A 24,718-nucleotide genomic window follows, 5' to 3' on the forward strand; every position below is an offset into this window, starting at 1 on the left:
AAAGTACATCTGTAATCTTTATTTTGGGTATTACAAATTTCTCCCATGTAAGACCTACAATATTTATTGTTAAAGGTGTTTGCTGAGCTATGAGCTGCTGGCCTCTTCAGTCCTGAAAAAGATTACAATGTGCTTGTTTCACACTTTCAGCAGAGCTGCTCTTCAGATATCTCCGGCTCACCAGGGAAAGCATGCCATTTATCTGCCGGACACTTTGTCCTCACCCTGCTCCCAAGAGTTGTCAGAGGACAAAAGGCTCAATTCATTTTCATCCGTAGAAACGAAGCCTCTGTAACTGCATCCCATCGCTCAGACATCTTGGCAAGTCATGGGAGTAACTGTCTTTAACTTAAAAAGCATGTTCTTCATCTTGCAGAGATAGTCTCCCATGCTCCCAGAGCAGTAAAGTAACACCATGAGATCAGAATACTACTAAATCCATCAACCTATTTAGCAAGCAAGCATGCATAACTAGCCTACAGGAGAACAATACGCAACGGTATCTGTCTCATTACAGGGACTTATATTAATAGCAATGCCTCACTTACACAATTACACTTGCAGACTATTCATTTTGCTTCATACAGTGCTCAGTGACAAACATTTCTTCATGGTAGATTAGTATTGACAAGGTTGCCATGGAACAGAGAGCAAAGGAAAAGTGTGTTCGATTATTTCATACTGGGGTAGTCAATTTCACTGTGTTTCCAAGGTTATCAATAAAGAATTACTAGCAAACTATTTCAGTCCCATGGGATTTAACTGTACCTATTGACTTTCTTCAACTTGTTAAAACATTCATACGAGTGTTTTCTTCTTCATGTATCACTATGATGAGTTTTTAGATTTTGAGTGACACACACCAGACATTACCGAGCAGCTTGCTAGGATTATTTGTAACTGCTAATAAATGTAGATCATAATAGTGTCTTAAAGCAATCATACTGAAAAAGGTAAAGGTTTTATTTTTTCCTTCTTTCAGGGCCAGAAAATATATATTGTACTTATTAGAAAGATACCATACACTGAAAACAGGATGAGCAAAGGAGGATTAGAGCTCACTCTGCTCTATAGATATTCTGTCTCAGGATAGAGCAGACATAGCGGGTAAAGTAGTGCACGAGGCTCTTTTAGATAGCAGTGTAAGATCTGAATTCTGTGTAGGAGGCAACTAGAGTATAAAGCATGTGTAAAGTAGTGCATGAGGCTCTATTAGATAGCATTGTAAGTCCTACTGAATTCTGTGCAGGAGGCAACTAGAGTATAAAGCATGTGTAAAGTAGTGCAGGAGGCTCTATTAGATAGCATTGTAAGTCCTACTGAATTCTGTGCAGGAGGCAACTAGAGTAAAAAGCATGTGTAAAGTAGTGCAGGAGGCTCTATTAGATAGCATTGTAAGTCCTACTGAATTCTGTGCAGGAGGCAACTAGAGTAAAAAGCATGTGTAAAGTAGTGCAAGATCTACTGAATTCTGTGTAGGAGGCAACTAGAGTATAAAGTGTGTGTAAAGTAGTGCATGAGGCTCTATTAGATAGCAGTGTAAGTTCTACTGAATTCTGTGCAGGAGGCAACTTGAGTAAAAAGCATGTGTAAAGTAGTGCAAGATGTACTGAATTCTGTGTAGGAGGCAACTAGAGTAAAAACTAGCATGTGTAAAGTAGTGAATTTTGTGTAGGAAGCACCTAGAATATAAAGTGTGTGTAAAGTAGTGCACAAGACTTTATTAGAAAATAAGTGTTCATTACACAATTAAAAACACATGTTCATTAACCCTACTTACTGCCTAACTAATTTTGTGGCAGATAAGTACCTTGTAATACAAACAAAATATTTTTTAAATACATTAAAGGCAGCTAATTACAGTATTAATAATCCATTGTCCCGAATAACACTAAATACTTTCCTATTATAAACTGTTTAAATCAAATCTTATATAGGTTTTACTTAAAACAAATTTACATCTGTCTCCATGTTCATACCTAATGGATGCCTGACTTTACATCAAAAAAATCCACTGTACCTCTTTGTGGTTTAATTTATACTCCCTTTCACCCCCTCTTTTACTAAGAGAGACATGATTGATTGCCTGAATTTGCACCAAAGAAGAAGTATTTTTAAAATGTTTACCACTGGGGTTTTCTATGTCCCTTATGTGTTCCAATGCCCTTTCAGTTTTCCCTACATATTAAATATTGCACCCCCCAACAGGTGGTGAGAAGATATGACAAGACTAGAGTTGCAATTTCATCTATGTCTTATCTAATATGTTTTACTCGTCCCACTCGAGAGAAATATATCTACTTCTTTAACATAACTACAGTTCTTACATCTATTCACCCTGCATTTGAAAACATTTTCTACATGTAAGCCAAGTTTTTACATCCTTCAGGGAGTACTACTATATTACCAATTGTTTAAGATTTTTTTTGCCACAAATTGGCAGCAAGATGCAAAACATTTTTCCAAAATCAGGTCAGTAGTGAGAATCGGTATACATTCCCTAACCATATTACAAATTTTAATTATATTCCAAACTGTAAGGTTTGCTAAACACCAATTTGTTTCCAAAATTTTATTGTTTCTTTTGGGGGGTTTTCTGATGTCTAATTCAGTAAAGAATTCAGTGGAATTTGGTCAACTAAAGACTTGGTAGTTTTAAGCAGTGTATCTGAATAACCCCAAGTTTCTATTAAAGGGATAGCAAAGTCAAACTTAAACTTGCATGATTCAGATAGAGCATGTCATTTTAAGACACTTTTAAATTCACTTCTATTTTCAAATGTGCTTCGTTCTCTTAGTATCCATTGTTCTAAAATGAATACGCACATATCATACACTAGTGGGAGCTGCTGCTAATTGGTGCCTGCACACATTTGTCTCTTGTGATTGGCTAAATAGATATTTTCAGCTTCCTATCAGTAGTGCAATGCTGTCCCTTCAGCAATGGATAAAGAGAATGAAGAAAATTCGATAATAGAATTAAAATGGAAAGTTGTTTAAAATTGTATGTTCTATCTGAATCATAAAAGAAAAATTTTGGGTTTACTATCCCTTTAATCTTTCATCCAATATCTTGCACTGTTCTTTATAGGCTGATTCAGTGGAACAAAGTCTTTTCGTTCTAATATATTAGCCTTTTGGAATAGCTCTCAAATCTTTAGGATGAAATGACCTCGAATTTAAAATAGTATTGCCACCTGTAGGTTTCCTATAAAGACCGGTATCAATTTGTTGTGCTTCAAAATATGCGGATAATTCAATGCCCAAAAATTATACATTGCACTCATGTTGTTCACCTACTAATTTTAGGTAAGCTTCTTAATGTTTTCCAGGAAAGAATCTACAGTATTCTTGTCAATCCCACACCAGCAGAAGGTCATCTATATAGCGACCACAATACACAATTTGATGCTTGAAGGAATTGCCTTCCCATAGACGTGGAGCAGCTCCCACCATCCCATAAAGAGATTGGAGTAAGAGGGGGCAAATTTAGCCCACATGGCTTTTCCACACCTCTGGAAATAGCAAGTCCTCTCAAGCAAAAAGTAGTTGTTAACAAAAACTCCAAACACCTACCTAGGTATCTCTTCAACAAAGAATTACTATGGGAACAAAGCAAATTTGATAACAGAAGTACATTTTATTTTTTTAGAATTGTGTGCTCTGTTTGAATCACAAAAGAAAATGGTTAGGTTTCATGTCCATTTAAAGTATGATGTCATATACTGTAAATATTTTAACATTTTCTTACTACATAATAGCTTTTCAACTAAAACTCACAATATAACAACAATGTATATTCAAATACTCCCACAAACTAACAAAGAATGTTGAAAAATAACATTCAGACAGCGGAACAAAATCCACCTCAAAACTAGATGATGCATCGGCAACGCACTCACCGATTAGCTACAGGGAACAGAGCAGTGTAATGAGAACAAAAAGAGCCTGAGGAAAGGGATGAAATTGGACTCTCAGCAAAGGTTATAAAACTAAAACAAGCAGCACAATATTTTATTTCTCCTTAAACAATTTTCTTTTTTTGCAATATTTTAAGTTAGAACTTAAAGTGGCACTAAACACCTTGCAGACAGTCATGCTACAGAACATAACAGAAATGCAGTCAAAAGCAATCCATAAAAACAGGAGTGAAAGGACTAGGTATAACGCGTTTCGGCTATGCCTTACTCATGGACCCTAGTCCTCCATTCTCACATTAGCATATTTATAGTCTCTGCTCTAATGCCCACCTCCCCCACACAGTGCAAAATCATCCACCTACTTAAAGGGACATAACCATAGTCTATTTAATAATGTCAAAGCCCATAAGTAAAGTATATCATATTATGGGATAGTACCATTACATCAAAGTATTAAATAATGCAAAACAAAGTTAAATAGAAGGCAAACCATCCCTAAACCGTCCTACTAGAGCAAAATATTTATATAGCGTATTACAGTTATTTTATATAGTATGTTACATAAAGAAATAAGCTAAATTGCCCATTACCAGAAATTGATGATATCTCCATCTATGTTAAAACCTTGGGGTACCCGTGTACATAAAGTAAATATCCAAGAAGCTTCTCACTTTTTGAGTAAAGCTTCGATATATCCACCTCAGGGGCAGAACTTTTCTTCACTTTCTGAGATGAGATTTTTTTTGTGAAAAAATTTTCTGCAGGTCATTTTCAAATAAATTTTTTTTTAAAAATTAGACAGTTACACTAAGGCACCAGTTCAATTGCAATGTGTTGGTTAACAGAAAAATAAAGCAATTTTTAACGTTTTATAATATAATTGCATTGCAAATTAGCGGCATACAAAATAAATGTTAAAATGTCTCTTAAATAAATCTGTTTCCTTTTCTCTTGGTCTAACATAAATGTAGTCATAAAAAAAGATGCAATGCTCATACTATTGTCTTACATTCAGAATAAACAGCTTTGCAGACTGGGAAAGGCTAGGGGGCAGGTTTGAAAAAATCTCTGAGAGACAGTCAACAAGCAATGTGCTGCTGCTTTGCAGCGCTACTGCATATTTGACTGCTCATTTCAAACAGCACTTTGCTCTGGATTACACAGTGTAGCCAGAGCACAGCTCTGTTTGAAGAGAACTCTCTTATGTGGAGCAGCACTACAAAGTTCATGTGCTAACTGTTCCTGCATGTGTCCTGTTCTTTCTGCAGACATGCTGCATTTTTTGCGATGACATCTTATATCACTGTATGTTCTGCCTTGGGGAGGAGCAGACCTGGGATTGCTTCTGGAGAAAACAATGCCAGCCACTGTCATTAGGTTAGGAAAATTACTTTTACAGCGGATATCTTCTGAAGCAACTTAGAGAGAGATCTGTAGCAGAGTTAGCCTTGAGAAGTCTGCAGTGTGCATTTTCCAGTTTTGAGAATTAGAAAATCCAACATTTTCAGAGCAAAATTATAAGAAAAGGGGACAAAATAAAGAAATTATACTGCAAAGTTGTTTTACTACACTTGACTAAACATTGTATATTAAAATCTCAAGATAGTTACTGCCCCTTTAATTGCCGAGCCATTTCCATCCCTGTACTCAGCTGTTTTGCAGTTTTTAGATGCTGCTTATACTTTGGCCTACAGTAGGTAATTTTTCAGTTAACCCACACATCACTTTTTACTCAGGAGACCCAGCAGAGTCAAACTATACCATTATTTTATGTATACAACTTTCAGTATAGTTACGCAACTTTGATCTGCACAAAGAGGCTCCCATGAAGCTCTAGGCAAATAAATGCACATTTATTCACGCCAGATAATCATTATTACCACAGTGATCGCCTAGCTATTAAAACTTTATTTTTTTTTAAGAGAGGCTTTAGAGCTAGGGTTCTTGGGGGTCTCTAGATATTTTTGATAGCCTGTTAGAGGGGTATTTATATATTGTGCTTCCCCCCCCCCCCCCCAAGTGCTTTATAAACAATACATAATGTCCAGACTTTTTTTTTTTTTATTAAACTTATTTACAAAATATTTGTGACCAAGGTATTGAATCTTGGACCAAGATTTGCCACTAATTTTGGGAATGATAGAGCAAACACGCTGTCCAGCAAGAGAAAAATGTGTTAGTGTTTTTTATTGGCTGCAAGCGGAGAGTTGTTTCATGATTATAGGGTTATTAAATAAAGTGCAAACTGCTGACCAGAGTGCTTGAAGGAAAGCAATAAAGTATCAGGCTATTGCTATCTAATGTCCAGTGAACAGCAATAAATGCTCACCTTTTGATAACTCGCCAGAAATGTAAAATGTTGTAAAGCTCAACCAATCTCTAAGTACTTCACCCCCTGTACTTCCACACAGTTCAAATAGATATAATTAAAATCAAGACCATCTAAACCAGTGTTTAACCGGTGTGAGAAAGCCAGAGGTGTGTCCCCAAATTCTGATATTAGAAAATGTTTTATATATACACTATCATCAGAGCTTGATAACTTTATGAAAATCTAAGAGCCAGACAAAATTTAGGAGCCACGCCATTTTCAGTTCTCATGCTACTGGCCCAGAGGCAAAAAAACATTTTTCAATTTCAGCAATGAGATTTCTTTTAGTGAAAATATTTCTGCAGGTGATTTTGAAATTAAATTTTAAATTCAGAAGTTATACTAAAGCACCAGCTCAAACCGCAATGTATTTATTAACCCCTTAGTGAAAGACCATTTTTCAAAAAAATTTACCCTTAAAAAGGGACAGTCTACCATATAAATGTTATGGTTTTAAAAGATAGATAATCCCTTTATTACCCATTCCCCAGTTTTGCATAACCAACACAGTTATATTAATATACTTTTTACCTCTGTGATTACCTTTTATCTAGGAACCTTCTTCCAGCCCTGATCACATGACTGACTGTTTATTATCTATTGTCTTAAATTTAGCATTGCTCTGTGCTAAATCTTAAATAACCCCCTGTGCCTGAACACAGTGTTATCTATATGGCCCACGTGTACGTTGTCTCTGTGTTGAAAAGAGATTTAAAAAGCATGTGATAAGAGGCAGCCCTCAAAGGCTTAGACCTATGTTTAGTTTAAACTAAGAAAACCAAGAGAAAAAAGCAAATTTGATGATAAAAGTAAATTGGAAAGTTAATTAAAAATTAAAAGTCCTATCTGAATAATGAAAGTTTCATTTATACACCGCCATCTTAGTTACTGGCAGCTGTCTGCCAGTACCCAGTTTACTAAAAAATATGCCCTTTTTTGTCTTAAAAACAAAAAAACTATTTCTGTAGTGTAGCTGCCCACCCTTAATACCCTACCCACCCTCCGCCTTTCAGATCCCTTCCCCAACATTTTTCCCCCTCCCTTCTTTGACTTAATGTAGCATGCCCTAAAAAATGTTATTGCAGGATGCCTCAATATCAAGGCATCACTGCAATAACATTAAAGCGACTGGAAGCGATCACGATCGCTTCCAGCGCTTGAAAACCCTGAGAATGTACAGGGTACGTCCTTAGTCATTTAGTAACAGTTTTTGTAGGACGTACCCTGTACATCCTTGGTTCTTAAAGGGGCAGTAAACTTACAAATTAATGTTATATAATTCTGCACATAGTGCAGAATTATCGAACATTAGCTTACCGGCAGCTTTATACATTAAAGTATCGCAGATAAATTTTATATAAAAGTTCACTTTTACAGAACGCTGCTCCTTGCTCTACTGAGCGGGTCTGGTTTTTCCACAGCACATCGCGGCAACACTGTCTAGTCACAGTTAGTTTGTAAGTTTACTGCCCCTTTAAGGGATTAAAGGGATATGAAACCCAATTTTTTTTTCCTTTTGCGATTCAGATAGAGCATGCAATTTTATTCAACTTTCTAATTTACTCCTATTGTAATTTTTTCTTCATTCTCTTGGTATCTTTATTTAAAAAGCAGGAATGTAAGCTTAGAAGCCGGACCATTTTTAGTTCAGCACCTGGGTAGCGTTTGCCGATTAGTGACTAAGCCACATTTGTGCTCATAGAACCTGCTGGTGGTCCCAGATATCAGATCCAGTTGCACATGCACACATCCAATAACATCTAGAACAGTTGCTAAAACACAAACACTGGAGACCACACAACATGGCTCCCAAGTGCGGCCCTTTGTGCAGAAGCAGCATGAGGGCAGAGGCCTATGACAGAGTGGTACATCCCCTTTCTTAGCAAAGGGCTACAGGGGAAAGTATGTCTGTTTGCAGATGATACAAAAATTTGTAACAGAGTGGATGTTCCAGAGGGTGTAGACAAAATGAGAAGCGATATACAACAATTGGAGGATTGGACAAACGACTGGGATCTAAAGTTTAACACAGAAAAGTGTAAAATAATGCATTTAGGGAAGAAAAATCCAAATGTTAATTACAGACTCAATGACACTTTAATGACTGTTATAGATGAGGAACAGGACTTGGGAATTATTATTTCAGATGATTTAAGTAAGGCCAACATAATGCTTGGATGTATTGGTAGAGGTATTTGCAGCAGAAATAGTAAGGTTATTATGACACTTTATAGATCATTAGTTAGGCCTCATCTTGAGTATTGTGTGCAGTTCTGGGGGCCATATCTTCAGAAGCATATTAACCAACTTGAATCTGTGCAAAGGAGGCTACAAAAATGGTACATGGTCTAAAATATAAAACTTACCAGGATAGGCTCAATGACCTAAATATGTATAGCTTAGAGGAGAGAAGGGAAAGGCGATATAATAGCAACTTTCAAGTATGTTAAAAGGGCTTAGTAAAACGGAGGCTGTGGGTATTTTACACAAAATGGAAAATTCAAGAACAAGGGGTCATGATCTCAAGCTGAAGGGTAGTAGATTCAGGGGTAATGAGGAAGCACTTCTTTACAGAAAGAGAGATTGATTTATGGAGTAAACTTCCTCAAGAGGTAGTAATGACAAACACTGTGGGAGACTTTAAAAATGCCTGGGACAAGGATAAGGCTATCCTATGAACTAGATAAGTTTATATTGTTAGGTAATATCGGGCAGACTTGCTGGGCCTATGGCTCTTATCTACCGTCAATATCTATGTTTCTATGTTTATACCAAATATGATATAACATAAGGGCCTCCTTTGAAAACGCCATGACGGCAAAACACATCAGTGGCATTTGTGCATCCTCTCTTATATTTTACTTAGCATAAAGGGCTCGTAATAGTCATGATAATACCAGGGGAACCAACAAGTTGTGACATATGTTTGAGAATTTACTAGTTTTATAAATGATGGATACTCTGGCAGTATTTTAGACTAAAAAAGGTTCTACTCACCCAATTTTGGTATACCATATGAAAAAGGATATGCAGTAAGACCCCCATATGTCAGGACTCGTCAAACCCAGGAGCCAGTGAGCCACAGGCTCCTAGAATTCTACTAAGCTTTTAAGTTTTGGGGTTAACCCCTTAATGACCAAGGACGTACGCCACACGTCCTCAAAAAAAATACAGTTAATGACCGAGGACGTGTGGCGTACGTCCTTGGTCTGGAAAGCAGCTGGAAGCGATCCTGCACGCTTCCAGCTGCTTTCCGGTAAAAAAAAAAAGTTTTAAAAGCTGTAAATAAACAGCTAAGGGACCTGGAAGGGGTGGGGGGTTGATCTTGGGGGGGGGGGGAAGCTACACTACAGAAAAGGGCATTTTTTTTAATAAAAAGGCACATTTTTTTACTAAACTGGGTACTGGCAGACAGCTGCCAGTACCCAAGATGGCGCCCAAAGACAGAGGGGGAGGGTTAGAGAGCTGTTTGGTGGGGGATCAGTGAGGCTGGGAGCTAAGGGGGATCCTACACAGCAGCATATGTAAATATGCTAAAAAACACACACAAAAAGCCCAAATATAGCTTTTATTTTAGTACTGGCAGAGTTTCTGCCAGTACTTAAGATGGCGGGGACAATTGTGGGGTGGGGGAGGGAAGAGAGCTGTTTGGGAGGGATCAGGGGGTCTCATGTTTCAGGTGGGAGGCTGAGCTCTACACTAAAGCTAAAATTAACCCTGCAAGCTCCCTACAAGCTACATAATTAACCCCTTCACTGCTAGCCATAATACACGTGTGAAATGCAGTGGCATTTGGCGGCCTAATTACCAAAAAGCAACGCCAAAGCCATATATGTCTGCTATTTCTGAACAAAGGGGATCCCAGAGAAGCATTTACAACCATTTGTGCCATAATTGCATAAGCTGTTTGTAAATAATTTCAGTGAGAAACCTAAAATTGTGAAAAATTTAACGTTTTTTTTAATTTCATCGCATTTGGCGGTGAAATGGTGGCATGAAATATACCAAAATGTGCCTAGATCAATACTTGGGGTTGTCTACTACACTAAAGCTAAAATTATCCCTAAAAGCTCCCTACATGCTCCATAATTAACCCCTTCACTGCTGGGCATAATACACGTGTAGTGCGCAGTGGCATTTAGCAGCCTTCTAATTACTAAAAAGCAACGCCAAAGCCATATATGTCTGCTATTTCTGAACAAAGGGGATCCCAGAGAAGCATTTACAACCATTTAAGCCATAATTACACAAGCTGTTTGTAAATAATTTCAGTGAGAAACCAAAAGTTTGTGAAAAAATTAGTAAAAAAGTGAACGATTTTTTGTATTTAATCGCATTTGGCGGTGAAATGATGGCATGAAATATACCAAAATGGGCCTAGATGAATACTTTGGGATGTCTACTAAAAAAAAAAATATATACATGTCAATGGATATTCAGAGATTCCTGAAAGATATTAGTGTTCTAATGTAACTAGCGCTAATTTTGAAAAATAATGGTTTGGAAATAGCAAAGTGCTACTTGTATTTATGGCCCTATAACTTACAAAAAAAGCAAAGAACATGTAAACATTGGGCATTTCTAAACTCAGGACAAAATTTAGAAACTATTTAGCACGGGTGTTTTTTGGTAGTTGTAGATGTGTAAAAGATTTTGGGGGTCATAGTTAGAAAAAGTGTGTTTTTTTCAATTTTTTCCTCATATTTTATAATTTTTTTTATAGTAAATTATAAGATATGATGAAAATAATGGTATCTTTAGAAAGTCCATTTAATGGCGAGAAAAACGGTATATAATATGTGTGGGTACAGTAAATGAGTAAGAGGAAAATTACAGCTAAACACAAACACAGCAGAAATGTAAAAATAGCCTTGGTCCCAAACGGACAGAAAATGGAAAAGTGCTGTGGTCATTAAGGGGTTAAAGGGATTGTCTAGTCCAAAAACAAGCTTTCATGATTCAGATAGAGTATGTCATTTTAAACAACTTTCCAATTTCCTTTTTATCACCAATTTTGCTTTGTTCTCTTGGTATTCTTAGTTGAAAGCTAAACCTAAGTTGGCTCATATGCTAAATTTCTTAGACCTTGAAGACCCTCTTATCTGAATGCATTTTGACAGATTTTCACCACTAGAGGGTATTAGTTCATGTGTGCCATATAGATATCATTGTGCTTATTTCCAGGGAGTTACCTAGTTGTCAGCACTGATTGACTAAAATGCAAGTCTGTCAAAAGAACATAAATAAGGGGGCAGTCCGCAGATGCTTAGATACAAGGTAATCACAAAGGTAAAAAGTGTACAAATATAACCGTTGGTTATGCAAAACTGGGGAATAGGTAATAAAAGGGATTACCTATCTTTTTAAACAATAAACATTCTTGTGTAGACTGTCCTTTTAAAGGAATAGTCTAGTCAAAATTAAACTTTCAGGATTCAGATACAGCATGCAATTTTAAGCAACTTTCTAATCTGCTCCTATTATCAGTATTTGTTCTCTTGGTATCTATTTGAAAAAGCAAGAATGTAAGCTTAGGAGCCGGACTATTTTTTATCCAGCACCTAGGTAGCGCTTGCTGATTGGTGTCTAAATGTAGTCACCAATCAGCAAGCGCTACACAGGTGCTAAACCAAAAATGGTCCAGCTACTAAGCTTACATTCTTGCTTTTTCAAATAAAGATAACAAGAGAAGAAAAATAAATAGGAGTAAATTAGAAAGTTGCTTAAAATTGCATGCTCTATCTGAATCATGAAAGTTTAATTTTGACTAGACTATCGCTTTTATCTCTATATACAAAATACCACTGTCCAGCTCCTAAAAGTATGTCTGGGTACTAAATATTCTTACTGGCTCCCAACTTTTAAACAGATAACTGTCAAGCACTGCCATATGTTATATAATTATATATAGTGTATTGAACCTACTATTGTTAAATTATTCATACTGCCTTTGGCAATCTTATCACATCAACCAACATACCAGGACTCAATAATTTATTACCATATGTACTTTTTATCCCTACAAAGACTACACTATTGAAGCCATTATTGTCTTTTTATAAAAAAAAAAATCTTTTTCTCTTCTTTTTACAAAGAAATTTTAAATAAAACTTAAAGTGAAGGACAATTTTGATGAATTAGTGCCCGGTTTTTAATAATCCTATTAAAAACAAGGGCACTTTAATTCATCAAAATTCACATTTCACTCATTTTCTTCAAAAATTTACCTTTTAATCCTGGTAGCCGCTCCAGCGATTCCCCGGCCGTCAGAAGCCTCTGCAGACGTCAGACATTACGAATCCGGCTTCCTCCAACCACGGCTTTCCCCCCAGGGGGAATCTTGGCCTGATTCAACGCCGTGATTGGAGGAAGCCAGATTCGGCATTTTGGACCCGCAAAGACGGCTTGCGACGGGCGGAGGAAGTGCTGGAGCGGCTGCCAGGATTAAAATGTAAGTTTTTGAATTAAAAGAGTGAAATGTCAATTTTGATTAATTAAAGTGCCCTTGTTTTTGATAGGATTATTAAAAAACGAAACTAATTCATCAAAATTGACCATAACTAAGTTTTAACAATACCATGATCAAATAATAATATGATTCAATGTATAAACTAGTGCAGGGTTCTTCAAACCACGAGTCAAGACCCATTACTGGGTCACACCACCATGTTTACTGGGTCGCTACTTAACTTGTGTGTGGTGTGTGTACGGTATGAAAGTGTGTGGCGTGTGTTGTATGAGAGTGTCTGTAGTGTGTACCTTGTACAACACATTTGCAGCTATCTTGTATATTACTTGAGATATTTTCAGACCAAGCATAAAAATGGGGTCGCAAAGGTATGTGGTATCATGGCCTTGGGGAAAAAAGTTTGAAGAACCCACAAGATGTCCAGTATTAGAGTGATGGTAAATCTGAGTGTTTAAAAAAAAAAAATAGGAATTACCATCACTAAAATAAGCAGGACTTTCAGTTATCATTTTGTAAAAAAGGGTGCCAAACTTACCCTTTTTCTCGTGGCAACCGCCTAGCTAAACTCAGCGGCTCCGGCTTGCAGCCATTGCTCTTTTTTCAATGAGGAGATGTTTCCACCTCTAAACAAATAACTGTGCTAGTCATATGGCACTGTTCTATATTCTAGCATGGCTATTGGTTTAGAGGTGGCAACATCATCTCAGGGAACTCAGAGCACTTTTTTTTTTTTTTTTTTACAAAGTGATGATTGAAATCCTGGTTTTATTTTTAGTGATGGTGAATACTAGCGTTTTTTAATTGCTCAGATTTCCCATCACTTCAAGAATACAGGTGTGCCACAACAGACTTGCATTGCCAAAGGTACCACAGTCTGAAAAAGTGGGAACCAGTGGACTAAACGGTGAGCAAAGGTTAAAAGGGAGAAAAAAAAAAAAAAAAGTATTCTAGGAGTCAAACTCATCTTTTATTTTAAGCCACAGAAAAATATGTTTTTAGGAAACTAGCCATTAAACCCCCAAAAATTCTGTCATGTTTTAGATAGAGAATACAATTTTAAACAACATTCCAATTGACTTCTATTACCTAATTTGCTGCAATCTTTAGATGTTGTTTGTTAAAGAAATATCAATGCACATGGGTGAGCCAATCACATGAGGCAAATAAGTGCAGCCACCTATCAGAAGCTACTGAGCCTATCTAGATATGCTTTTCAGGAAATAATATCAAGAGAATGAAGCAAATTAGATAAAAGAAGTAAATTATAAAGTTGTTTAAAATGGTATTCTTTATCTGAATCATGAAAGAAAAAATGTGGGTTTATTGTGCCTTTAAAGGGACATTCCAGTCAAAATATAAATGCACATAGATTTATTGCATCTTTGAATAGAAAGATATTTGCAATATACATGTATTAGCAAAAATGCTTCTTTTAAGAGTTATCACTGTTTTAGTGTTAACATTTTTCTCTGCATGTGCACGTGAAGCATAGCTAGCTATTGTCACTGCACCCACATTTTAAATAATGCAGCTGCTTAGATCATCACTGGGGCTTGTATCATGTCAGCAATTAACAAATGGAGTCATTACCAGATGGTACAAGCACCTTAGGCTCTCAGAACAAGTGTTGTGTTTAAAATGCTGGTGCACAGTGCATACTTAAATACACTTTTGAAACAGCTATAGCTTTTATTATAAGCATTTTTGCTAATGCATGTATATTACAAAATTGTTTCTGTTCAATACCAAAATGCACCCATGTGGTTTCCAATTTGGGCTGGAATATCCCTTTAAGGATGCACATTTGACCTTTCGTTTCTGGTAAACTCAGAATGTTGGGAACTGTCCTGAACTATCCCTTTTTAATATTTTTATCTAAAAAAACGATGAGAAAACATTTTTTTTTTTTTAAATGCATTACTCCTATTGCACGACTATAAAAACATAAGGTTGCTGCATATTCTCACTACCAGTATATAGAACAGATGCGGTGGAAACACTGTAGAGATTTTCGATAACTGATACTTCTACTTGAATATAGCGGGTCACAGCTAGTAGCATGTGTCAATACAACAAGGTATCTGCCTATCTGACCCTGCTCTTGCACGCGACTTAAAAATGTAAACACAGAAAGTAAAAATGTGGCACCGCGCACGCCCAACAAAGCCAATGGCAACACACGGGCAATAATCAAAGTACTAGAACTAACCACAAGAATAATTAAACCGCTACAAGTCCGAGCACACTCCTGATCACATAAGCCACAGCTCACTGGTTGATGCTCTAAGCACAGTCATCTCCATATTATACCGCACTGTCCGCACTCACCAGTCCGTCTATCTGTACTTGTTTCACGGCATTTTCGATGACTGCAGCCGCTGTGCTGGTTTCCCTGCGAGACGCCATGACTGATTACCAGGATAGAAAGAGAGAGAACACGCGCACAGGAAACAGGAATAGAACACCGGTATAGTAGATAAACGTAACATCCGCCTATTGCAGATAGCGCCATGTTTAATATGGGATGTAGCCCATATGTTGTGTAAAAAGATATTAAAATATAATACCAATATAAATTGTGTTAGGCAACTCGAAACCGTAGTTTACTCACACCCCCATTTTTGCAATATACTTGCATAAGCATAAATGTTTCTAAAATGTATGTCTTCCATGCACCATTGACAATGGCTGTTAACCATTTTTTTCTGAGCAGACACCCTGGCACATGAAACATGAATTCAAAATGTACAATAAAAGTGCTAATTTAAAGGGAAAGTATGTAAACACTGTAATTTGCTATAAAGTAACATATCAGCCAAGTCTGTTATTAAAACAAAATAAAGGGATACTAAACGTGAATTTTTTTCTTTCATGATTCAGGTAGAGCAGCAATTTTACGCAACTTTCTAATTTACTCCTATTATCAATTTTTCTTTGTTTTCTTGGTATCTTTATTTGAAAAAGCAGGAATGTAAGCATAGGAGCCCGCCCATTTTAGGTTCAGCACCTGGGTAACGCTTGCTGTTTGGAGGCTAAATGTAGCCACCAACCAGCAAGTGCTATCCAGAGTTCTGAACAAAAACTGGGCCGGCTGGTAAGCTTTACATTCCTGCTGTTTCAAAGATACCAAGAGAATTAAGAAAAATTTATAATAGGAGTAAATTAGAAAGTTCCTTAAAATTGAATGCTCTATCTGAATCATGAAAGAAAAAACAATTGGTTTAGTATCCCTTTAACATCTTATTTGCTGCAATTGTTTTTCAAGACAAACCACCCACAATTTGCCTTATTTGGAGGAGTGAATCCAGTCTTTAGTCTACAGATAATCATATTGCTAGTATAAAGTGAATTGTTTTTTAGTTGTTATAAATTAGGGAAAGATATGTAGCATGGTTAATGTCATGAGATGCAGGACATATGCAGGACACAGCAATGATGGTACAACTCTATTTTATTGCAGAGCATAACAATACACATCTAGTCAGGTTGATTGTACTAAACTAACTGCGACACAGACACCGGACCTAAGCCCCGCCCACATACTAGTGACATCACATCCTGCTCTCATCACATCTTCCCCTTTTTCAAAGCAAAGCATACATTTGCATATAATAAATAACAAGGTACACCAACAGGGTATACAACAACATTTTTGTTTTTGAACATTATAAAAACAGATAGATTAGAAAACATGAACAAATAAATTACATCCTGACTTGGACATCGGGGTAGACTACCCTAGTCCACAGTGACCATGGGATTATTCTGCCCATACTTCCGGTCACTGTTCTAGCTAAAGTCAGTCCCTGTATCGGGCCGGAAGTTTCACCACTCTTCCGCTTGATGTAACTTTACATGAACCGTCCTCTGATACAGAAGATGGAGAACAAGAGTCTGCTGGAGGCAAAGATATATCCCTGCTGTGATCTTGCTGAGGGGAAGGGACCTCTCTTAGAACAGGGGATCCCACCGGCGGTGGTACTGAGGTATCCGGTTCCAGACTCTCAGGTACAGGCTGAAGATGTCTTCGGTTACGGCGTGTAACCGTCCCTCCCTCTGTAAGGACTGTGTAAGACCTTGGTTCTGGAGAGCGGCCCACTACCGTAGCAGGCGTCTTCCATTTCTTCTCATCATCCAGTTTAATTCTGACACTTTGGCCCGCTTTCAGTTCCTGTAAAGGCCTGACAGAATGTCTCCTGTCGTAGAAGAAACGATAACCCTTTTTGGCCTCTTCATCCCTCCTAAGGACTTCGTCCCGAGGAACAGGGCCAGGCGGCTTGAAGACACCCACTGAGGGTAAAGTGGTGCGAATCTGGCGTCCTAGCATCAGCTGTGCCGGGCTAAACCCGGTGGCTTGAATGGGCGTCGCCCTGTATGACAAGAGGGCTAGGTACGGCTCAGATTGCTTTAGAATGAATTTTGTTGTTTGAACTGCCCTTTCAGCCATTCCGTTGGCCTGCGGATAATGTGGACTTGACGTGGAATGTACAAAATCATATTCCCTGCTTAAAGCACTGAACTCTGTAGAAGCGAACTGCATACCATTATCACTCATCAGCTCCATTGGAATGCCCCAGCGGGCGAACAAGCTCTTCAGGCGAATGATAACGGCCTGACTTGTGATATCATTCAGGGGTGCAATTTCCAAATACCTGGAATAGTAGTCGATCACAACAAGAAACTTTTTCCCGTGCAGTTCACACAAATCAGCAGCTATTTTCTGCCACGGCCCCGCAGGCAGCGGAGTAGACATCAAGGGCTCCCTTCTCTGAGTAGGCCGGCGTTCCCGGCAAAAGGCACATTTAGACACGTGATTTGCAATGTCGGAGCTGATCCCAGGCCACCACACAGCTGTAGCTGCCCTTTCTCTGCACTTTGTAATTCCTAAGTGGCCATCGTGAATCCTGTTTAACATCTCCTTACTCATGCTGACAGGAATTACAATGCGGTCTTGGAACAGCACCAACCCCTCCAGCTCCGTGAGCTGCGACCTCTCTGGCTGGTAAGCATTTAAAGACATCCAGGCTGCCCGGCTCTCGGGCCAGCCTTCTTTTATGTACCTTATAACTTCTTGCAGATCTGTGTCCAAATATGTCTCTTTCTTTATCTCTTCCAGTTTCCTTGAAGAAATGGACTTAGAGGCCAGAACTGAATCAACATACACTTTCACATCCGATTCCGTGGAGGATTCTTCAGCAGCAGCCAGCGGGAGCCTGGATAGTGTATCTGCCACAACCAGTTGTTTCCCCGGCACATGCACTGCCTGAACATTGAACCTGAGCAGTCTCATTAAAAGTCTCTGGCATCTCAAGGGTGTTTTGTCAATGTCATAAGAGTTGATCAGAGGGACTAGCGGTTTGTGGTCAGTTTCCAGACTAAATTTCTCCAAACCCACTAGATAGCGCTGAAAGCGCTCACAGGCCCAAACTGCAGCCAGGCACTCTTTCTCAATTTGAGCATATTTTAACTCTGCAGCCGTCAGTGTGCGGGAACAGTAAGCGATGGGCTGTAGTTTATTTTCGTTCAGCTGCAGGAGTGCAGCCCCCAACCCATAACTGCTTGCATCAGCACTAACCACAGTCTTTTTTGAAGGGTCGTAGAACCCCAGCACTGGGGCAGACCCAAGCAGGGACTTGGCATGCAGGAAAGCTTTTTCTTGTGAAGGTCCCCAGACCCAGGCAACGTCTTTCTTAAGCAACTCTGTGACAGGGTGTAAAACTGTTGATAAATCTGGAAGAAACTTGCCCACGTAGTTTACAAGGCCCAATATCTGTCTCAGCTCATGTACATCCGAAGGGCTTTTCATCTGTTCAATAGCACGAATTTTCTCGGGGTCTGGCTTGATGCCATCCCCGTTGATGATATGCCCAAAGTAGCATAATTCAGTTTTCCTAAAATGACATTTTTCTTTATTCAGCTTCAGCCCAGACTCTTTGATAGCCTGTAGCACACAACTTAAACGCTGATCATGCTCCTCCACTGTAGACCCATACACTAGAATGTCGTCCATGACGACCGCTGTGCCCACGTGGTCACTCAGGAGAGAACTCATTTCCCTTTGAAAGATTTCAGGAGCGGAGGATATCCCAAAGGGGAGTCTGCAGAAGCAGAACCGACCTACCGGTGTGATAAAGGTAGTCAGTTTGCGGCACTTTGGATCCAGGGGGATCTGCCAAAAGCCGCTAGAAGCGTCTAATGTGGAAAAGAACTTCGCCCCAGGAAACTTTGGAGCTATATCTTCTAATGTCGGCAGCACAAATCTCTCTCTCTTCACTGCTTCATTCAACCTTTTCAGGTCCACACAGATGCGCACCTTTGCGTTTTTCTTTGCAACTGGAACAATGGGGGCACACCAATCAGTCGCTTCAACAACCTCTTCAATAACCCCCATAGACTTCATGCGCATAAGTTCTTTCTCCACTTGAGGCATGAGCGGGAACGGGATTCTACGAGGGGTAGAAATACTGTATGGGACTGCGTCACTTTTAAGTGCTATACGGACAGGTTTGCAGTTCAGTAGGCCCAACTCGCCAAACATATCTTCGGAAATCTCATTCACTCTGGCCACGAGGCCCAAGTCACAGGCTGCTTTTCTGCTCAATAAACTGTTAACACACTGACCTCGGATCACATGCACCCACATGGTAAACTTCCTTTGCTTGTACTCACAGCTGGCAAGAAATTTCCCCACACAATCAATGCGGCCACCAGGACTATGGACATTTGTAGTAACCTTCGCCAGCTGGGGCTGTCGAGGCAGTTTCATAAATTCAGCAAAAGACATTACAGTGATATCTGCTCCTGTGTCAATCTTAAAATCAACTTTGGCTCCCATTACAGTAAAAGTAACTTTCCAATCTTCCTCTGAGCTTGTCCGTTCCACAACAGACCCCACAAAAGACACTTCCTGACCCTCCTGGTCACTGTCCACCTGCATCTCCTTAATGTATTCAGTTTTACACACCACTTCAAAATGGCCTATTCTGTTGCATTTTCTGCATCTTCTATCTCTGGCCGGGCATATAGCACTCTGATCATGAGCCCGGTAGCACCGTGTGCATCGGCCATGTTGCGCCCATCCACTTCTAGGCCTTTCCAGTACTTTAGATCTACCGCTCACACTGTGCCTTTCACTAGCAGTTTTCCTAGACTGTTGCACTTCATCCACAATACTCTCAGACCTCAGATCAGCACTTTGCTTTTTCACCAGTTCACTCTGGCGGGCCATCCTAATAGCCCCGTCTAACGTTAAATCAGGCTCTAACTGCAGCTTCAGGGAGACTTCAGCATCTGCAATTCCAATAACTATTCTGTCTCTGATTTGCTCTTCTTTAGCAACACCAAACTCACAGAATTCAGCTAATTCATACAGGCTGCGCACAAATGACTCCACAGATTCTCCCACACGCTGATTACGTTTGTGAAAACAAGCTCTCTCATGAATCACATTTCTTTTGGGCACAAAATGGGCACTGAGTTTATCCATAACTATATCAAAGTTAAATTCTTCCCCTTCTTGGAAAATAAAAGCATTGAACACTGGCTCCACATCTTTCCCCATAGAGTATAAAAGAGAATTAACTTGTACTTCACCACTCTCCTTGTTCAGTTTGGAAGCAATCCTGAAGCGCTGAAACCGCTGACGCCATGTGGGCCAAGCTGCAGGCTGAGAGAAGTCAAAAGGCTCAGGTGGGGTAAACTTTGACATTGCAATCGATCAGGAACAGAAGCGCAGTCCAGAACTTCTGACACCATGTCATGAGATGCAGGACATATGCAGGACACAGCAATGATGGTACAACTCTATTTTATTGCAGAGCATAACAATACACATCTAGTCAGGTTGATTGTACTAAACTAACTGCGACACAGACACCGGACCTAAGCCCCGCCCACATACTAGTGACATCACATCCTGCTCTCATCACAGTTAATATTGAGAAGTCTGTAGGGTGTTTTTGTAACAAAAATAAATAAAAATAAGAGGCCTGGTTTCCATTGCTGTTGTAAACTGTTGTAAGCTGGTGCTAACATACAACATCACAGAAAAAAAAAGTCCAAAGTGTTCATAAATAAGATAAAAGCCACATTTATTGAAAAATAATTAAAATTGAGTAGAGTCCATACAACAGGGGATAAAAAGTGAGTATGAAAAAAGCCTGACCAGTTTCGGTCACCAGACCATAATCATAGACTTTAACTCCAGTTTACACAGTTTACAGCAGCAATGGAAACTAGGCCACATTCTGAAGACCTAAATTACATGAAAAGGGAGCAAAATAAATAATTGAAGTATATTGCAAAGTTGTTTTACTATGTATAACCAAAACATTTTATATTAAAATCTCAAGGTCTTTACTTTCCTTTTAAAGTAGCTTTAGCTTTTACTAGAAACATTTTTACTAATACAAGTGTACTGCAAAAAACTTTGATTCAAAATTAAAATGCACTCATGTACATTTCAGTTTTGGCTGGAATATCCCTAAATGAATTGATGCATTATACATAAGTTACTTTTTTTTTTAGACCATTTTTTATATTGCATCTGCAAAAGAAAGATTTTTGGGTTGCATATATCAGATACACGTACGGTTGCCACCTCGGTCATGCTTTCATGGACACTTATGAGTTACAGAGGGAAGCATGAATTGCACCCCTGGACAGCACAAAAATAGTGACTCTGGACAGCACTATTCATGTTCCTCCCTGCACACCCTGCAGCATGTGTAACTCATAAGTGTCCAGGAAAACATGACCGATGTGGCAACCCTAGATACAGGATATATCAGGCAAAAATATATCTATGTGACTAATTCTCACCATTTCTCCGGTGTATATGCACATGTAATAAGTGAAGAAATTACAGCTTTTTGGAAAAATAAAAATATGGGGCCCTACTGTATAGCCTTATATGGTAAATTGCAATGCAAGTACCTCCTTTTCTGACTGATCTACAGCAGTATGTTTTGGCAACTCAGGCTTTGGATGTTTCTCCTGGACCTTGCACTTGTTTTGCTCACTGTTTTAAACTTCATGAGTAATTATTCTTGGATGAAATGAAGAGTTAAATAGAAGGCTATAGTGTAGTAGTGGACAACTTTGGTGTTTGTGTAGCCAAATTGGCAATCATTTTTATTAACACATTTTCTTCCAGGCCATAGATATGTCACTAGAAAGGGACAGTGCAGTGGTAGTCCACAATCAACACTGTATTCTGTCTGCCAACTAATGGCCAGAATATGAGTGGAGGGTAAACGTTTGTACGCAAGCGATATCAGGGTTTTGCAAAAGTTTGCGCGCAGGTTAAATTACGCTCGTATTACAAGTTGAAAGTAAAAGCGAGTGCTTGAGTGCAATCAGGATTTACGCTACAATGATTAACGTGTCCTCAGAGCTGTGGTTAACTGTTTTGCGAAACAAAAAAAGTGTCACAAATAGGGTTGCCAACCGCCCCGGTTTCACCGGGACAATCCCGGTCTGAGGCTCTGTGTCCCGTGTCCCGGAACTAGCCTCAAATGCCCCGGGCTGAGCGCTCCCCTGGTGCAGCAATTACTCAAGCACAGACTTTGCAAACAATAAGCTGGCCAGAGGAGCGCTTAGCCCGGGGTTACTAACCAGGACCGGGTAGGAGGGGACCATACAGCTCTCAGTATTATCCCCTGACATTCACCCTCAGTATTAGTCTTACTGACATGCAGCTCCAGGTTGCCATGGTGATAAGGCTATGCCGGGTGACAGCCGCAAACCGCTTCTCATTGCGACCTTGAGGATGTGTGACACAGCGCCGTGCGGCTGAGGGAGAGAGTACAGCGGCTGGAAGTGGGACAGCAGAAAGAGCCAGGCTCCGGACTCAACGGCAGCGCACATCACAGGCCCCCCCCCCAGCCCAGATCCCCGAGCTCAGCCCAGCCTCTAACACTGACAGAGAGATGATTCTGGCTGACTTCCAGGTACAGCTGAGGGAGCAGGCTAAACAAAGATCTGGGGGTGGATAGGCAGCCTGGGTCTTTGACAAACACTGAAGCAGTAGAAGGGATCAGCCTGCACTATGCTCTCCTTGTTTGTTATCTCGGTCCCACTAATCTCTGCTGCCACTAGATCTATATGGATGGTCAAGTTCTCATCTTAAACCAACTTTTCTTTTCCCTGCTGTGTCTGTGTGTCGTATAATATATATATATATATATATATATATATATATATATATATACAAAATTATTTCATAATGAATTTAAGGTTGTGACAAGCCACGCCCCCAAACCACGCCCTCTCTATGCCCACTTAAAAAGTGTCCAGGATTTTTGGGGGCAAAAGGTGGCAACCCTAGTCACAAAACACATAAAAAATACATTAAAGGGCCATAATACCCAAATGTTTAAACACTTGAAAGTGATGCAGTATAGCTGTAAAAAGCTGACTAGAAAATATCACCTGAACATCTCTATGTAAAAAAGAAAGATATTTTACCTCAAAAGTTCCTCAGTAGCCACCTCCCATTGTAAAGGATTTCAAAGCAGCATTTTAGTGTGTCTGTCCTAGGACAGCTGAAGGGATGAGCCTCGTGCACTCTCATATTATTTCACCAATCAGGTAAAGGAAGCTTACTATGAAATCTCATGAGAGTTAAGTCAAATCTCATGAGATCACAGTAAAAGAGTTCATGACCTCAGCACTGCTGATGCTGATTGGCTGCAGTTAATTTCTTCATTTTTTTTTTAATTTTTTACCTGCAGCTGGGAGCAGCTGAGTATAACTTTTTACACAAAACTTACTCTGCTGAGCTGAGGAGATTGTGAGGTAAAATATCTTCCTTTTTTACATAGAGATGCTCAGGTGATATTTTCCTGTCAGCTTTTTACAGTTATACTGCATCAGTTTCAAGTGATTTACCATATGAGTATTATGTCCCTTTAATAAGTACACTTACACTCATAACAACACCATCTAATAAAAAATATTATAAGGGCTCAAAGATATGAGATCTCAGGTGTTAGAAAAAAATCAAAATGCACGCAAAGGGCTTTAACATAGAGATACATACATATACAACAGTCTACAGATATATATATCTATCTATATCTATCTATATATATATATATATATAAAGTCCTAGATAGGATAGCACAATCTTACTGAAGTAATGCCACGGTGCTCTGCTACAAACATAACAATCTTCTCCAAAAAGCAGGCAACTCACTGGTCTTTGTAGTAAAACTTAGAATTTATTATGTCAGTTTAAAAAACAAACGTTTCGGCACTGCATTGTGCCTTTGTCAATGTTATACAAAAAAGTACAAGGACAGAGTGCACCCTAGTACCCCGGATCAGTGAACAAACATTTAAAAACACCCCCTTAAATAGAAGGAGACAACATTACCCCACTACGACTTTGCCGCCAAAGCATTTGCATGTTCATCCAATTAGCTAGACGATACGTCACGCTGGCACGCTAGCCGTGCCTAGCGTGATGACGCATAGCACGGCGTTGTTATGACAACGTCCCAAGCGTTGCATCAGTATATCAGTCAAATAATAGGAGATCACCAGGAGACAGTCTGCGCATATTCAGAACCAACCGTATTCATGAAGCGCATCGGTTGCTCTAGGCAACCAGTGTAAACCTGTCAACCTGGCGGATGAAAACCGCTCTAGGTGTCTCATATTATGTGGCTAAGGCGGGTACTCAAGGAATATTAAATCTTATCAGCGTCGCAAATCGCACAACTCACATGATAAAAATCTATCCAATAAGAATACATACAAATGTAAATCTGTTATGCTACTGAAATGCAAGTCTGAAAGATGTATAATACTTCATTGTCTAAGAGTAATATGCAACAATGTATGTTAAAAAGTATATATACAGAGAAACATATTAATGGATTTACATATACATCGAGATCTTGGAGTACGGTAGTAACTGTAACAGCGAGGTGTTCACTAGCTCAAGCCAGATGG

General features: G+C 39.1%; 1 protein-coding gene across 1 annotated transcript in view; it reads right to left on the reverse strand.

Annotated features, from left to right (window-relative positions):
* Positions 1 to 15,219, reverse strand: part of EIF3H (eukaryotic translation initiation factor 3 subunit H) — a 521,148-nt gene extending 505,929 nt beyond the window's left edge. Inside the window, exon 1 of the mRNA XM_053715305.1 lies at positions 15,089 to 15,219. Within this exon, the coding sequence (XP_053571280.1) occupies positions 15,089 to 15,166 (78 nt within the window). The 5' untranslated portion in view covers positions 15,167 to 15,219. The remainder of the gene's footprint in view (positions 1 to 15,088) is intronic.
* Positions 15,220 to 24,718: the final 9,499 nt, after the last annotated feature.

The sequence above is a fragment of the Bombina bombina genome, chromosome 5, assembly GCF_027579735.1.
Source record: "Bombina bombina isolate aBomBom1 chromosome 5, aBomBom1.pri, whole genome shotgun sequence".
In the NCBI taxonomy this organism is placed as follows: Eukaryota; Metazoa; Chordata; class Amphibia; order Anura; family Bombinatoridae; genus Bombina; species Bombina bombina.